The sequence below is a fragment of the Cervus elaphus genome, chromosome 27, assembly GCF_910594005.1.
Source record: "Cervus elaphus chromosome 27, mCerEla1.1, whole genome shotgun sequence".
NCBI classification, from domain to species: Eukaryota; Metazoa; Chordata; class Mammalia; order Artiodactyla; family Cervidae; genus Cervus; species Cervus elaphus.
Genome location: NC_057841.1, coordinates 12,364,116 through 12,382,149, shown reverse-complemented (window position 1 = coordinate 12,382,149; position 18,034 = coordinate 12,364,116). Strand labels below are relative to the sequence as shown.

Below are 18,034 nucleotides of genomic sequence, written 5' to 3'. Positions count from 1 at the left end.
AAAAGACACTTACTTGCTCCTTGGAAGAAAAGCTATGACAAATCTAGAGAGCATATTAAAAAACAGAGATATCGCTTTGCTGACAAAGGTCGGTCTAGTCAAAGCTATGGTTTTTCCAGTAGTCATATACAGATGTGACAGCTGGACCATAAAGAAGGCTGAGCACCAAAGAACACAAAGCACAATTTCAAATTGTGATTCTGGAGAAGACTCTTTTGAGAGTCCCTTGGACAGCAAGGAAATCAAACCAGTCAAGTGTAAAGGAAATCAGTCCTAAATATTCATTGGAAGGACTGATGCTGAAGCGGAAGCTCCAATACTTCCTGATTCGAAGAACTGACTCATTGGAGAAGACCCTGATGATGGGAAAGGCTGAAGGCAAACGGAGAAGGGGACAACTGAGGATGAGATAGTTAGATGGCATCACCGACTCAATGGACATGAGTTTGAGAAAAGTTCGGGAGAAGGTGGAGGACAAGGAAGCCTGGTGTGCTGTAGTCCGTGAGGTCGCAAAGAGTCAGGCACGACTTAGTGACGGAACAACAGTAGCTACATATAGATACAGATACAGGCTGTCACTGAAGATAACTGATGGGACAATGTTCTTTCTTCATTTCTCAGCTATAGAACTTACCTCATTTTGCCTTTTTCTTTAGGAAATAATTGCAGTTATTTGAAATGATTATATTTTAATAATTTTGAATAATTTTATATGAAATCTCTATAATACTTTCATGGGTCAACAATCTAAGTAAAATATTGAATCATTATTTTTAGTCCCCAAATATTTAGACACTTGAACATAAATAGTGCCCATATGCTTACTAAATTTCAAACTATTGTGCTTAAGTTAAATATAACCAACTTGGCACCGGAAAATCTTTGCTTTACAAAGTACCTGCAACAGGAATGATTCTTTCCATTATATAGACAGTTGCAGGTCAGGACCGGCAAACATACAGTGTTTAAGACCGCAGCATCCTGATGGATGGTAGCATATTCCTAAATATCTCAGTCCTTGACCAACTGCAGCTACATGATTATGCCTCTCCAAATAATTCATGTGACAGCTCTGCCTTTAAAGCACTGTTCACAATTAAATTCAAACTCACAAAGATGTATCTGCCATTAGTTCTTAAACTTTTTGTTGTCATGACTCATTTCTTTGTAATTCCTCAATTCTAGCAGCCCATCTTCATCACTGTTGTTTAGTCGCTCAGTCATGTCTGACTCTTTGCGACTCCAAGGACTCTGGCCTGCCAGGCTCCTCTATCCATGGAATTTCCCAGGCAGGAATGTTGAAGTGAGTTGCCATTTCCTACTCCAGGGGATCTTCCCGATCCAGAGATTGAACCTGCGTCTCCTGCATTGGCAGGTGGATTCTTTACCACTGAGCCACCTGGGAAGCCCTGATATTTGTCATATTGTTGTTTAGTTGCTAAGTCGTGTCCAACTCTTTGAGACCCCATGGACTACAGCACACCAGGCTTTCCTGTCTTTCTATATCTCCCTGAGTTTGCGCAAACACATGTCCATTGAGTCAGTGATGCCATTCAACTGTCTCATCCTCTGTTCTCCTTCTCCTCCTGCCTTCAGTCTTTCTTTTCCAAGGAGTCAGCTCTTTGCATCAGGTGGCCAAAGTATTGGAGCTTCCTCTTCAGTATCAGTCCTTTCAATGAATATTCAGGGTTGATTTTTCATTAAGATTGACAGGGATATATTTATTTCATCGTGGGATATATTTTTCACTCATTTTATTAGTTAACATTTTATTAGTTCATTCAAATATTAGTTAACTAATATTTATTGATCACTTACTATACGCCAAAGATAAGGTGCTAGGAATTAGGGATATTTTATAAAGACAGTTTGTAGGTCGTAGCAAGTTCTTTACTTCCTGGAACTTAGCAACTAACCTTATCTTTCAAAATAAAGTATATCTATTGCATTTAAATGGGGACCGAGGGCTGCAGAATTTTGCAGTGGTGCTTAACATACACAAATATTATAAAGGGTTTGGAATCATTGCCTAATAGATTTTCATCTACAAAATATCCAGGAATGAAAGCATTATGTGGTTTTATTTTGCTTACCGAAACAATGGCTGAAGTTCTGCAGAAGGCAGTCATGAATATCTGCATTTATCATACGCTGAATTTGATCATGAGTACTCTGTGCTTGGAGAGTCAGTCTGAGTGGGCATTAAACACTTCATGCCGCAGAGGTAAAATTGAGTAAGTTCTTGTGTAAATTAGATAAGGCATTCCTCCCCGGAATTGTTTATATGACATCCACTTAAGATTGTGTGAAGAAGCAGACAGTAACACCATTTGGGCAGAGACTCCAATTAGCTTTTTGCCCTTGTGTTCCCATGGTACAATTTAACCATTTAATCCACACCACACAGGATGCATGGAGAAGGAAATGACAGTTCCAGTATTCTTGCCCAGGAAATCCCATGGACAAGGAGCCTGGTGGGCTACAGTCCATGGGGTCTCAAAGAGTTAGGCACGACTGAGCGCACTCACACATACACGCATGCACACGCACGCACGCACACACACAGGACGCAGGCCACAAGAAGTTGAAGAATGAGAGAATGACTGAATGATTAAGACTACATTAACCACTTTTCCCACAGAATGGGAAGAGTATTTCACAGTGTGTGTTGGTGTCACCAAGGAACACGGTGACCCTTTCTGCAGGCTGTAGGCTTTCTGCAGGCTGTAGGCTTTCTGCAGGCTGTAGGTAGGTATACAGGTTGACATCGCGCTGCCGTAAAAGTCACACCTGTCTTCACTGCATTGTCTCCGTTCCTTGTTTCTTTGCAGAACGATTCAATGTGTACCTTATGCCTACACCAAATCTGGACATTTATGGCGAATGCACAATGCAGATCACGCACGAGAATATCTATCTCTGGGATATCCACAACGCCAAGGTCAAGCTGGTGATGTGGCCCCTCAGCTCACTGAGGAGATACGGGCGGGACTCGACGTGGTTCACTTTTGAGTCGGGCAGGTAAGCTCTGAGGGCAGAAGCGACATGAAGGAGGGGCCTGGGACCAAGATTTTGTGCTCAGGTAGATGGTTGTTTTCATAAAGGGTCAGTTCGTTAGAGGTCACCAAATATATGATTTCTTCAGATCCTTGTTGATAATCTGGATGAAACTGTGTTAACTCTATGGCAGGTTAATTACTCCAAAATAACTTCAGTCTCTTGTGCTGACATCAAAGTAGTTTCATAATTATTTTTTATCATGCAGTATATTTGTGAAATTATTACAGTATTATATTTTGGGTACATCCTCCTATATTTTTGGTGCAGTAGGATTTCCATAAAAGTCAACATGTCCTTGCTGGCATTACTTTTGTGGATTTTTTTTTAAAGGAAAAAATGTTGAAAGGAGTCTTATATAAAATTGCTTAAATATTACTTTTTAGGTTTGAGATAATTTAATGCAATATTCATTTATCCAGATGTTTATGTTAATAGCATTAGTCAAGTATAAATATTGATATTAATTCAGAATGACTGAAAAGAAAGTTGGCAAATCCATAATTTATGGAATGTGTGACTCAGATTTTAAACGAAGTATGTCAAGACAGATACACTGGTTTCTTGATCACAGCATATGGTTGGAATCCATAAATGTCTAAAATGAATGCTTGCTTCACAATCATTATTCACAGATATGATTTAGACATGAGCTTCAATCAACTGTATCAGGTCATTATGTTGTGACCCCTTTGTGATACTGTTGTCACTCATCCAAAATAAGACTTAGGTTTGGGGATTCTATATAAGAAGTGTTTAATATATTCACACTTGGGTATATGATTTATCACATTCTAAAAATGAATCAGTGCCCTTATAGGGTAATTATGAAGTTGCCATGTGACTGAGTAGACAAATTAAGATAGTTATGCAACAGAATTCTACCCACCATGACACACACAGCATGGATGAATCTCAAAAACATTGTTGTAACATTGGTAGGAAATCCTGCAACAGACAAAACTGATTTATAGCAACAGAAATCCAATGAATGGTTGCCTCGGGTCGGGAGAGAATGCACTCCAGGGGACACACAGGACCTGTGAGGGTGGAGACCATGCCCTGGATCCTGACATTGGTCGAGAGCCATGGAGCTGTTTACTCAGTATCGGTGTCCATCGTTATATGCAAAGTATCCCTCAGTGTTTCCAACATGGAAAAAAAGTGGGGGCATTTACTCTTCTTATTTTATGTGCTTTTACACTGTTTGAGGTTTGACAATGAGCATTTGTCACTTTTACAACAAATCGCTTCGCCTGGGAGGAATGAGGCCGAGGAAGGGGAGAGAGCTGTGAGCATTTCTGGACGGGGCTTCGAGGGTGGTTCTTGAAGCTGTGTGCAACAGCGGGCCTTGATTCCTAGGTAGGTACAGTAAGGGCAGAAGTCTGTTCCTGTAACCTGAGGCAGGCCTTGCACTTTTTACGTTTTCCTTGTAGGTCTCCCTTTGTCCTTGGTATTGAGATGTTTTAACACTTGACATTGGGACTTCCTTAGTGGCCTGCAGGCTAAGTCGCTTCAGTGGTGTCCGACTCTCTGCGACTCTGTGGACTGTAGCCTGCCAAGTTCCCGTGTCCCTGGGGTTCTCCAGGCAAGAATACTGGGGTGGGTTGCCATGCCCTCCTCCAGAGGACCTTCCCGACTCAGGATCAAACCCGCGTCTCTTATGTCTCCTGCATTGGCAGGCGGGTTCTTTACCACTAGCTCCACCAGGTGGCTAAGAATCCTCCGTGCCAGGCTGGGGGTGCAGGTTCGATGCCTGGTCAGGGAACAAAGATCCCACATGTCATGGGGCAGCTGAGCCTGCTTGCCACAACTGCTGAGCACACGCGCCACGGATCGAGAGCCAGCAGCACACTGTAACCAAAGATCCCGAAGCAGCCAAAGAAATAAATGAATATTTTTTTAAAAATACTCTATATCATCTGATTTTAAAAGTCAAGCCAGGCTTTTGAGGGAGTAGTTGGAAAGAAAAGCTTAAAATCACTTACTATTTCTGCATCTGGAGAAAATGGCTTTTAATATTTTGCTGTACTTCCTTCCAATGAATTTTAAAATCAATGTATTTTCATTTAATATTATATTGAGAAGTAATCTCCTATAAAGTCCTATAAAGTCAAGATTTTTGTGACCATATGGTATCTGAACATATGGCTCTACTGTCATTAATTTAACATTAGGGTGTTCCCAAAATGAACTATCATAAATAAAGCCACACTGACCATCTGTGAAAAGATGTGCATTACAGGCTTACATCAAGAAACAAGAAAAAAGCCAAATAAATAACCTAACTCTACACCTAAAGCAATTAGAGAAGGAAGAAATGAAGAACCCCAGGGTTAGCAGAAGGAAAGAAATCTTAAAAATTAAGGCAGAAATAAATGCAAAAGAAACTAAAGAGACCATAGCAAAAATCAACAAAGCTAAAAGCTGGTTTTTTGAAAAAATAAACAAAATTGACAAACCATTAGCAAGACTCATTAAGAAACAAAGAGAGAAGAACCAAATTAACAAAATTAGAAATGAAAATGGAGAGATCACAACAGACAACACTGAAATACAAAGGATCATAAGAGACTACTACCAGCAGCTCTATGCCAATAAAATGGACAACTTGGATGAAATGGACAAATTCTTAGAAAAGTATAACTTTCCAAAACTGAACCAGGAAGAAATAGAAGATCTTAACAGACCCATCACAGGCAAGGAAATCGAAACTGTAATCAAAAATCTTCCAGCAAACAAAAGCCCAGGACCAGATGACTTCACAGCTGAATTCTACCAAAAATTTAGAGAAGAGCTAACACCTACCTTACTCAAACTCTTCCAGAAAATTGCAGAAGAAGGTAAACTTCCAAACTCATTCTATGAGGCCACCATCACCCTAATTCCAAAACCTGACAAAGATGCCACAAAAAAAGAAAACTACAGGCCAATATCACTGATGAACATAGATGCAAAAATCCTTAACAAAATTCTAGCAAACAGAATCCAACAACATATTAAAAAAATCATACACCACGACCAAGTGGGCTTTATCCCAGGAATGCAAGGATTCTTCAATATCCGCAAATCAATCAATGTAATACACCACATTAACAAATTGAAAGATAAAAACCATATGATTATCTCAATAGATGCAGAGAAAGCCTTTGACAAAATTCAACACTCATTTATGATTAAAACTCTCCAAAAAGCAGGAATAGAAGGAACATACCTCAACATAATAAAAGCTATATATGACAAACCCACAGCAAGCATCACCCTCAATGGTGAAAAATTGAAAGCATTTCCCCTGAAATCAGGAACAAGACAAGGGTGCCCACTCTCACCACTACTGTTCAACATAGTGTTGGAAGTTTTGGCCACAGCAATCAGAGCAGAAAAAGAAGTAAAAGGAATCCAGATAGGAAAAGAAGAAGTGAAACTCTCACTGTTTGCAGATGACATGATCCTCTATATAGAAAACCCTAAAGACTCTACCAGAAAATTACTAGAACTAATCAATGAATATAGTAAAGTTGCAGGATATAAAATTAACACACAGAAATCCCTTGCATTCCTATATACTAACAATGAAAAAACAGAAAGAGAAATTAAGGAAACAATACCATTCACCATTGCAACAAAAAGAATAAAATACTTAGGAGTATATCTACCTAAAGAAACAAAAGACCTATACATAGAAAACTATAAAACACTGATGAAAGAAATCAAAGAGGACACAAACAGATGGAGAAACATACCGTGTTCATGGATTGGAAGAATCAATATTGTCAAAATGGCTATTCTACCCAAAGCAATCTATAGATTCAATGCAATCCCCATCAAGCTACCAACGGTATTTTTCACAGAACTAGACCAAAGAATTTCACAATTTGTATGGGAATACAAAAAACCTCGAATAGCCAAAGTAATCTTGAAAAAGAAGAATGGAACTGGAGGAATCAACCTGCCTGACTTCAGACTCTACTACAAAGCCACAGTCATCAAGACAGTGTGGTACTGGCACAAAGACAGAAATATAGACCAATGGAACAGAATAGAAAGCCCAGAGATAAATCCACGAACCTATGGACACCTTATCTTTGACAAAGGAGGCAAGGATATACAATGGAAAAAAGATAACCTCTTTAACAAGTGGTGCTGGGAAAACTGGTCAACCACTTGCAAAAGAATGAAACTAGAACACTTTCTAACACCATACACAAAAATAAACTCAAAATGGATTAAAGATCTAAATGTAAGACCAGAAACTATAAAACTCCTAGAGGAGAACATAGGCAAAACACTCTCCGACATAAATCACAGCAAGATCCTCTATGACCCACCTCCCAGAATATTGGAAATAAAAGCAAAACTAAACAAATGGGACCTAATGAAACTTAAAAGCTTTTGCACTACAAAAGAAACTATAAGTAAGGTGAAAAGACAGCCGTCAGATTGGGAGAAAATAATAGCAAATGAAGCAACAGACAAAGGATTAATCTCAAAAATATACAAGCAACTCCTGCAGCTCAATTCCAGAAAAATAAATGACCCAATCAAAAAATGGGCCAGAGAACTAAACAGACATTTCTCCAAAGAAGACATACAGATGGCTAACAAACACATGAAAAGGTGCTCAACATCACTCATTATTAGAGAAATGCAAATCAAAACCACAATGAGGTACCATTACACACCAGTCAGGATGGCTGCTATTCAAAAGTCTACAAGCAATAAATGCTGGAGAGGCTGTGGAGAAAAGGGAACCCTCTTACACTGTTGGTGGGAATGCAAACTAGTACAGCCACTATGGAAAACAGTGTGGAGATTCCTTAAAAAACTGGAAATAGAACTGCCATATGACCCAGCAATCCCACTTCTGGGCATACACACTGAGGAAACCAGATCTGAAAGAGACACATGCACCCCAATGTTCATCGCAGCACTGTTTATAATAGCCAGGACATGGAAGCAACCTAGATGCCCATCAGCAGATGAATGGATAAGGAAGCTGTGGTACATATACACCATGGAATTTTACTCAGCCATCAAAAAGAATTCATTTGAACCAGTCCTAATGAGATGGATGAAACTGGAGCCCCTTATACAGAGTGAAGTAAGCCAGAAAGATAAAGAACATTACAGCATACTAACACATATATATGGAATTTAGAAAGATGGTAACGATAACCCTATATGCAAAACAGAAAAAGAGACACAGAAATACAGAACAGACTTTTGAACTCTGTGGGAGAAGGTGAGGATGGGATGTTTCAAAAGAACAGCATGTATACTATCTATGGTGAAACAGATCACCAGTCCAGGTTGGATGCATGAGACAAGTGCTCCGGCCTGGTGCACTGGGAAGACCCAGAGGAATCGGGTGGAGAGGGAGATGGGAGGGGGGATCGGGATGGGGAATAAGTGTAAATCTATGGCTCATTCATATCAATGTATGACAAAACCCACTGGAAAAAAAAAAAAAAAAAAGAGACACATGCACCCCAATGTTCATCGCAGCACTGTTTATAATAGCCAGGACATGGAAGCAACCTAGATGCCCATCAGCAGATGAATGGATAAGGAAGCTGTGGTACATATACACCATGGAATTTTACTCAGCCGTCAAAAAGAATTCATTTGAACCAGTCCTAATGAGATGGATGAAACTGGAACCCCTTATACAGAGTGAAGTAAGCCAGAAAGATAAAGAACATTACAGCATACTAACACATATATATGGAATTTAGAAAGATGGTAACGATAACCCTATATGCAAAACAGAAAAAGAGACACAGAAATACAGAACAGACTTTTGAACTCTGTGGGAGAAGGTGAGGGTGGGATGTTTCAAAAGAACAGCATGTATACTATCTATGGTGAAACAGATCACCAGCCCAGGTGGGATGCATGAGACAAGTGCTCCGGCCTGGTGCACTGGGAAGACCCAGAGGAATCGGGTGGAGAGGGAGATGGGAGGGGGGATCGGGATGGGGAATAAGTGTAAATCTATGGCTGATTCATATCAATGTATGACAAAACCCACTGAAATGTTGTGAAGCAATTAGCCTCCAACTAATAAAAAAATTAAAAAAAAAAAAAAAAAAAAGATGTGCAAATATCTGATTATTTTCTTAGCAGAGCCTTTTTAAAGCAGAATTCCTGGGTCAAAAGCTGTGAACGTTTTCAAGGTTCTTCACAGTATAGCAAATTGCTTTCAAAGCAGTTTCAATTCACACACCCTCTAATGGTGCAAAGAGCGTTCTTGACCCCATAACTACAGGCATTAAAAAGATGATTTAAGATGTTTCTATTTTAAGAGAGGACTTGGATATCTTGTTAATTTTTTTCCCTTTTCTCCTTTGTTTCTTTATGTTTGGAGGTTTGTCCTTGTGGTTACTGTTCATTTGTATGTTTTTCTTTCTCTGAGTTTTGGGTGTCCCTTGCCCTTGGAATATTGACCATTGCTCTGTGCATCTGTTTTATAAACTCCAGAAGATCTCACTCTTGCTAAAGGTAACCAAGAGCAGAAGGGTTTGTCCGTGTCCAACCCAGCTCCCCAAGGCAGGACTGGGAGAAGGGGTGTGGGGGGGCGTGGGTGATGATGCGGGACAGTTTAAAGGAGAAGCCGGCAGGCCGGTTTTGTGCTGTCAACACAGTAGAGCTCAAGATCTCCATCTTCTGGGTTTTGTTTCGTTCCTCTCTGCACGGGGCACAGCATTTGGAGGCAGTCTCTAGCCATTTGCTTGTACTACCGCATGTACTGGAAAGTAATAAAACTGGGTGTCGAACTAGGCTTTTTTCCACTGACAGGCTTTGTACAACTTTGCTCATCTGCTTGGCCGCGCTGGGTCCTTGCTGCCTGCGCTTTCTCCGGTTGCGGTGAGCGGGGGTGCCTTTGGCGGCATGTACGGGCGTCGTGTACAGCAGTGACTTCTCTTGTTGCAGAGCCCAGGCTCCGGGCTCGTGGGCTGCAGCAGAGGGGCTCCCTACTGACGAGCTTTTTTAAAAATGAATTTTAAATTCTACTGTACCAATAAAATATAAGCATGAACGGTAGAAATGGAGCAAGATCATTCTTCCTGGAGGAACACACCTCACACATCCCGACAGTTGTAATCATACACCCATGCGGGTGAGGACGGGAGAGGAGGACCAGGGAGCTTTCGCTGGGAGCTGGCCTCACTTAGAGGGGCGTGGCCTGGGGAGATGAAGTCACAGCCTGCCTAGAGTAATTGCTGCTGCTGCTGCTAAATCGCTTCAGTCGTGTCTGACTCTGTGCGACCCCATAGACGGCAGCCCACCAGGCTCCCTGGTCCCTGGGATTCTCCAGGCAAGAACACTGGAGTGGGTTGCCATTTCCTGCTCCAATGCATGAAAGAGAAAAGTGAAAGTGAAGTCGCTCAGTCGTGTCTGACTCTTAGCGACCCCATGGACTGCAGCCTACCAGGCTCCTCCGTCCATGGGATTTTCCATGCAAGAGGACTGGAGTGGGGTGCTAGTTAACCATAAAAGAGCACTTTAAAAGTGAAAAGCAACCTGGTTTACCATGCAAGCTTATTTAATCAAAAAGTCAAAACAAGATATCCAGACCTGCAGAGGATGTCACAGGAGTCATGATAATGTACAGTTTTACCCTGTGGAAGATAAAACCACTTTTTTTATTTGCTGGTGGGGCTTTTTCACTTCATGAAACCTCATAAATATTGTAAGCAAAAATCAGGATGAGCTCAAAGGCCTGCAGAACAAGATTCAAACGATCCCCAAATCCATTTTTATAAAGTTATTCTTCAAAACATAACCTCCCTATTCAGCAAAACACTTAATATAACAATAGGTGCTTAAAATATATCTTACTAAACTCTGATAGTATTGTCTCTATTGAGAAGCCTGGGGACAATCTGGTTACAGATTTTTAACAATTGGAAATAAAAAGCAGTACAGTTTCCACAGGAAGATGGTGAATGGAAGCAAATGCTCTGTGTGCTATAATCAAGGATCCCCTGATGTTATAGAGATTTGTTCTGTCCTTAAAGCTTTTCCATCAGTCATGCAGAGAGAAACCCTCCTCCTCTAATGTATGACCACTCAGTTAAAATATAGGTAAGGCAGAGAGTTTTTAAATAGGATACCGAAGCATGATTACTCTCCCCTCAAAAGACTATATCAAAATTAAAGACTTGTCTCTGCAAGAGACACTTTTAAGGGACTAAAAGGCCAGACACCAACCTAGAGAAGATACTCCGAAGTCACATGTTAGACATTGCACTTGTATCCAAAACATATGATGAATTTCCAATTCAAAAATAAGAAAAAATGCAACCCAACTTTAAAAACAGGCAAAAAATGTAAGCAGATGCTTCACCAAAAAACACATATGACTGATCAATAATTACACTAAAAGATGCTGAACCTAATTGTTCACTGTGTGTGTGTGTTAATTGCTCAGTCGTGTCTGACTTTTTGCGACCCCCCCTGAACTCTAGCCCACCAGACTCCTCTGTCCATGGGATTCTCCAGTCTAAACTACTGGAGTGAGTTGCCAGTTCCTTCTCCAATTATTCAGTAGGGAAATTAAAACTAAAACTACAATGAGATACAACTGTATATCTATTATAGTGGCTAAAGTTAAAAAGGAAAATCTGACAATACCAAATGCAGACAAAGATGCACAGCAGTTGGAACACGTACAGTTTTGGTGGAAATGGACCATGCTGCAGTAGTTTGGAAAGAAACTTTGAGGTTTTTAAAAGAAACCTCAATATTGCCTGAAGATCTGATCCAGGGCCCTACTTCTTGGTATTTCCTGGCGAAAAATAAAAATACATGCTCATACCAAAACCTGTACGTGCATGTTGCTAGACATTTTATTCATCATTGACCAAAACTGGACAAACCAAATATCCTTCACTGAATGGATAAACAAACTATGATAAGTCTATAGAGAGCTCAGTTCAGTTTAGTTCAGTTGCTCAGTCATGTCCGACTCTTTGCAACCCCATGAACCGCAGCACGCCAGGCCTCCCTGTCCATCACCAACTCCTGGAGTTTACTCAAACTCATGCCCATCGAGTCGGTGATGCCATCCAACCATCTCATCCTCTGTCATCCCCTTCTCCTCATGCCCCCAATCCCTCCCAGCATCAGGGTCTTTTCAAATGAGTCAGCTCTTCACATCAGGTGGCCAAAGTATTGGAGTTTCAGCTTCAGCATCAGTCCTTCCAATGAACACCCAGGACCAATCTCCTTTAGGATGGACCGGTTACTCAGCATCAAAAAGGAGTGAATGACATGCATAATGAGTACATCAAAGATGCCTTGTTCTAAGTGAGAGGCCAGATCCAGCAAACAGCATACTCTATGATGCCACATACATGGCAGATAGAGCTATAAGGTCGGGAGGGAGACCAGTGATCGCCATGGAGTGGGGGCTGTGCAGAGGGAGGGACTAATGAGGAAAGGACAGAAGGGCAACAGCAGGGGGATGGTGGAACTAGTATTTATCCTGATGGTGGTGGTGGATATTTCATTCTATACATCTGTCAAACCCCAGAGAACTGTCTAGCACAAAGAGTGAATGCTACTAGGTAGAAATGTTTTAATTTTAAAATAAATTTTAAAAAAGGAAAGAGTCTCACATATATGCTCAAGTGATTTTTGGCAAGGCTGCCAAGACCATTCAATGGTGAAAGTCTTTTCAACAAATAGCTGGAAAAACTATATATCTACATGCAAAAGGATGAAGTTGGCCCATCACCACTGTGTATCACAAACGTTACGTTAAAACAAATTGAAGACCTACATTTAACATATAAAACTATAAAACTCCTAGAAGAAAATATAGAGCAGAACTTTACAGCTTCAGATTTGGCAGTGATTCCTTGAACAAAAGGCAGCAAAGGAAAAAAGAGACAAATTGGAACATATTAACAATTTAAGGAATTTGTACCTCAAAAGACAATATCAACAGAGTAAAGAGGCAACTCGCAAAATGGGAGAAAATACTTCCAAGTCTTATATCTGATAAGAGTTTAATGTTTCGAGTATAGAGAGAACTTCAAAAAATTCATAACAACAAAAAACAAACAACACACACAAAAATGCACAAAAGGACTTAAGTAGGCATTTCTCCAAAGAAAATATGCAAACAAGGAAAAGATGCTCAACATCACTAACTTTTAGGAAAATGCAAACCTTGATGAGATGCCTCCTCACACAAGTAGGAGGGCTACAATCAAAATAAAAATGATCACAACAATAGTAATGTGTTAGTGAGGTTGTAGAAAACTTGAAACCCCTGTGCACTATTGGTGGGAATGTAAGGTTTGTAGAGCCCCTGTGGAAAGCAGTATGGCAGTTCCTCAAAAAAAAATAAAAATAAAAAACCTAAAAATTAAGAGACTTCATTCTCTGTTAAAAATGAGGGAAAGATTGCTGTCCGCTCCCCTTTTCTTAGAACATTTACTTTAGAAAACGTAAAATTGTAAGTACTTTCCTCCCTCTTTGAAGTGGTGCTAAGTCACTCAGTCGTGTCGGCCTCTGCGATCCCGTGGACTGCAGCCCGCCAGGCTCCTCTGTCCGTGGGGTTTCGCACGCAAGAATACTGGAGTGAGTTGTCATTTCCTCCTCCAGGGGATCAATCCCAACCTAGGGATCGAACCCGGGTCTCTCCTACTGTCTGAGCTACTAGGGAAGCCCTAAGATTTCTCTCTTTGAAATGTATATAAATCCTTCTGAAAACAAAATAGGTTTTTGTCAGCTTTAAGAACCAGGAGTGCCTTTATTTCAGGGACTCAGGAGCCAGGCCTTTGAAAGTTAAACATGAAAGAAGAGAACACCCCTAACCCCCAGTCGCTGTGGGAGGGGAGGAGCCTGACTGCCTTGGCACTTGACCCCACATTGCAAAACTCCATTCTCTCATAAAGGCGTGAAAAGCTTGTTTTTCCTCTAGATAAAGCCAGTTAGCTAGTCTGGGTTGTCACTACAGTTACCAGCTGAACCGAGGATGAACTCCGTCTGGAAAATGGTGCTGTCGAGTCCTCTCATACCTTGAGACCAGTGTTGTTTATCTTGAGAACATGTACATAGCGCCTTATATCTGCTTTTGACTATAAAAAGGGAGAGATGTCTTTTTATCTTTGCCATCTCTCAGCAAATTGCCTGAGATGTGTATCATATTCTGGTTTAACATGAAAACAATAACAAGGGTGTTTTCTTTATTACTTTTGTGGAGAGGATTTCTAGACTGGAAGATTTTGTTTTTAATTGTATTTCCCAACAGTATCGAGGGGAAGAAGTTAGAAAACAAAATGTTTGTTGGCTGTCCAGATACTACAAAGAAAGGATCTCAGGGATAATTTGAGAACTTGCAGGCAAAGATGAAAGGGGTTTGAAAAAAATTAAAACCCTGCAACATTGGAAAGATAAGTATGTTGGGTCACAAAAGAGTACGAGATAAAGTTAAGGAAGTCTTTTAAGTGACAAGAGTAAGTTAAAACAGCCACAAGAAAAAGAAGAGATTAAGTGTTCAGTCTCCAATTTTATTGTTTGTTGTTGTTCAGTCGCTAAACTGTGTCCGACTCTTTGCAACCCCATGGACTGCAGCACACCAGCCTCTCCTGTCATTCACTATCTCCCGAAGTTTGCTTAAATTCATGTCCATTGAGTTGATGATGCCATCCAACCATCTCATCCTTTGTCACCCGCTTTTCCTCCTGCCCTCAAACTTTCCCCAAATCAGGGTCTTTTCCAGTAAGTCAGCTCTTTGCATCAGGTGACCAAAGCACTGGAGTTTCAGCTTCAGCATCAGTCCTTCCAATGAATATTCAGGATTGATTTCCTTTAAGATAGACTAGTTTGATCTCCTTACAGTCCAAGGGACTCTCAAGAGCCTTCTCCAGTACTACAGTTTGAAAGCATCAATTCTTTGGCTCTCAGCCTTCTTTATGGTCTGACTGTCACATCCATACATGACTACTGGAAATACAATAGCTTTGACTAGACAGACCTTTGTTGACAAAGTAATGTCTCCTCTTTTTAATATGCTGTCTAGGTTGGTCATAACTTTTCTTCCAAGGAGCAAGAGTCTTTTAATTTCCACCTCCTCCCTTGTATTTACCTTTGCCCTTGCAATTAGGTGGGGCCACGTGAGACATCATTCCCTGAATATTCATTGGAAGGACTGATGCTGAAGCTGAAGCCCCAATACTTTGGCCACCTGATATGAAGTGCTGACTCATTGGAAAAGACCCTGATGCCGGAAAGATTGAAGGCGGGAGGAGAAGGGGACAAGATGGATGAGATGGTTGAATAGAATCATTAATTCAATGGACATGGGTGTGAGCAAACTCCGGGAGATAGTGAAGGACAGGGAAGCCTGGTGTGCTGCAGTCCATGGGGTCACCCATCGCCTTTACCCACTGTGCAGCTAAAATGGTCTAGTGTTGAGATGTCTTAACCACAGGATCTCAGCCACCTCAGTTTCTGAATCCAGTTTGCCCTGGTGATTTGCCCAGAGATGTATAAGACATAGCTTCAATAAGCAGTAAACATTTGTCATGTTAAGCCATTGAGGTTTGAAGTTAGCTTTATTATTTTTTTTACTTACACAGTCTGTGAGAGCATCTGTGCTAAGTTGCTTCTGCTGTGTCCGACTCTTTGCAACCCTATGGAATGTGTGGTTTATTTTCCTAATCTATAACCTTTTTGTGATTTCAGTACCTACTCACTAAATCTCTTTTATTAGAATTCCTACTTCATACTATAACCATTGGTCCGTCGGTCTCTCCAAGAACCCTATGAGCTCACTAAAGACAGGGGTATGTGTTACTCATCTCTGTTTCTCTAAAACATCATGGTATTTGACAAATGATTGGAGGCATCTTAGAGAATTAATGGGATTTTCGATGTCACAAAAAGATTAAGTTATCATATTCAATTGAGTTTTAATTATAAAGTATAGAGAAGAAAGGTCTCCTTCTTGGAAAATTTGCATCAAGGATATATGTGATGTTAAAACTCACATGTCTACATAAGCTCTTCTTTAATTCCAGAGAAGTAAAGCCAAGACCAAGTCTTTGAGGATGCTGGTGTCTTCTGCGTGTGTGTCTAATTTGCTAAATCTCTTGCCGCTACAACACTGGGACTAACTTTTTCCCCCTAGGATAAAGCATTAATTAAATGACTTAGGAAACTGTTCTTATGAAGAAATGGAGGCTCTGATCTTAGTTTTGCTCCATTAACTTTAAAGTTCAGTACATTTTTATTGAACCCACACATGCTTTAGTGTGAATTGCTTTTCATTAATTGGTCTATAGGGATTCCAATGACAGGTTTGGCCTTCCTTTTAGGTTTTTTAATTCTCCTTCAGAAAGTTCCTAAACTTTAGTAATAGTCATTCAATCAAGGAATGATTGCCAGAATCGAGAGGAAGAAAATCAATGAGAAGTTCCGGTTTGATCTCTCTGGGTGGTGGCACGTCTCCACATCCACCAGTGAGACTTACATCTCACAGGAGATGCAGGCTGGCTTCTTTAGAACAGTTGGACCATTCTTTTACTGATTCCTTCATTCAAAAGATGCACTTATTTTCACATGTCTGGAATTTAGATATGTGTAGTTACTACTGGGCTTCCCTAGTGGTTCCGACAGTAAAGAATCTGCCAGCAATTCAGGAGACCCCGGATTCTATGCCTGGGTCGAGAAGATCCCCTGCAGAAGGGACTGGCTACCCACTCAAGTATCCTTGCTGGGAGAATTCCATGCATGCTCACAGTGTGCTCATGGCCTGCTCGGTCGTGTCTGACTCTTTGCAACCCTGTGTGTTGTAGCCCGGCAGGCTCTGCTGTCCATGGGATTTCCCAGGCAAGAATACTGGAGTAGGCTGCCATTTCCTTCACCGGGGATCTTCCCAACCCAGGGGTCAAACCTGCATCTCCTGCGGTTCCTGCTTTGCCAGGCGTGTGCTCTACTCCTGAGCCACCTGGGAAGCCCCTGGGAAGCTACGACGGCACCTTACTATGAATGGCATCATCCGAGGGTGGCCAGCAGGGGGCGGAAGTTACACAGTTGCCACTGCCGCAGGGTCTCAGCCTTAGTCATGGATGCAGGAGTTTTCATCCCTTCTCTTGAACCTATGTGTAATGTTGGTGCTTCACTTCTTGAGTTTCGTTATATTTCACTTCCATGTTAGCGTGCCAACGTTTCACCCAAGAAACCTTTAGGGGCATTTGAGAAAAACAAAACTTATTGTGAACACCATCTGGTAGATAAAATATTCACCAGGCAGCATAAAACTTGTAGACTAGGTGTCAGGGGTTCATAAGAAAATTTTAAAGTCAAAAGCAGCATACTCTGTAATGAAGAAATGTGTACCACTACCTGCTGATGACAAAAGGAGTCAGTTCAGTTCAGTCACTCAGTCGTGTCCGAATCTTTGCGACCCCATGAATCGCAGCACGCCAGGCCTCCCTGTTCATCACCAACTCCCAGAGTTTACTCAAACTCATGCCCATCGAGTCGGTGATGCCATCCAAACATCTCATCCTCTGTCGTCCCCTTCTCCTCCTGCCCTCAATCCCTCCCAGCATCAGGGTCTTTTCCAATGAGTCAGCTCTTCGCATGAGGTGGCCAAAGTATTGGAGTTTCAGCTTTAACATCAGTCCTTCCAATGAACACCCAGGACTGATCTCCTTTAGGATGGACTGGTTGGATCTCCTTGCAGTCCAGGGGACTCTCAAGAGTCTTCTCCAACACCACAGTTCAAAAGCATCAATTCTTCGGCGCTCAGCTTTCTTCACAGTCCAACTCTCACATCCATACATGACCACTGGAAAAACCATAGCCTTGACTAGACAGACCTTTGTTGACAAAGTAATCTCTCTGCTTTTTAATATGCTATCTAGGTTGGTCATAACTTTCCTTCCAAGGAGTAAGTGTCTTTGAATTTCATGGCTGCAATCACCATCTGCAGTGATTTTGGAGCCCAAAAAAA

The 18,034-nt window shown here is 41.1% G+C and overlaps 1 protein-coding gene across 1 annotated transcript in view; it reads left to right on the top strand.

Annotated features, from left to right (window-relative positions):
* DOK6 (docking protein 6) overlaps window positions 1-18,034 on the top strand; it is a 393,486-nt gene that overhangs the window by 236,120 nt on the left and 139,332 nt on the right. The window contains exon 5 of the mRNA XM_043888767.1: window positions 2,832-3,021. Within this exon, the coding sequence (XP_043744702.1) occupies window positions 2,832-3,021 (190 nt within the window). The remainder of the gene's footprint in view (window positions 1-2,831; window positions 3,022-18,034) is intronic.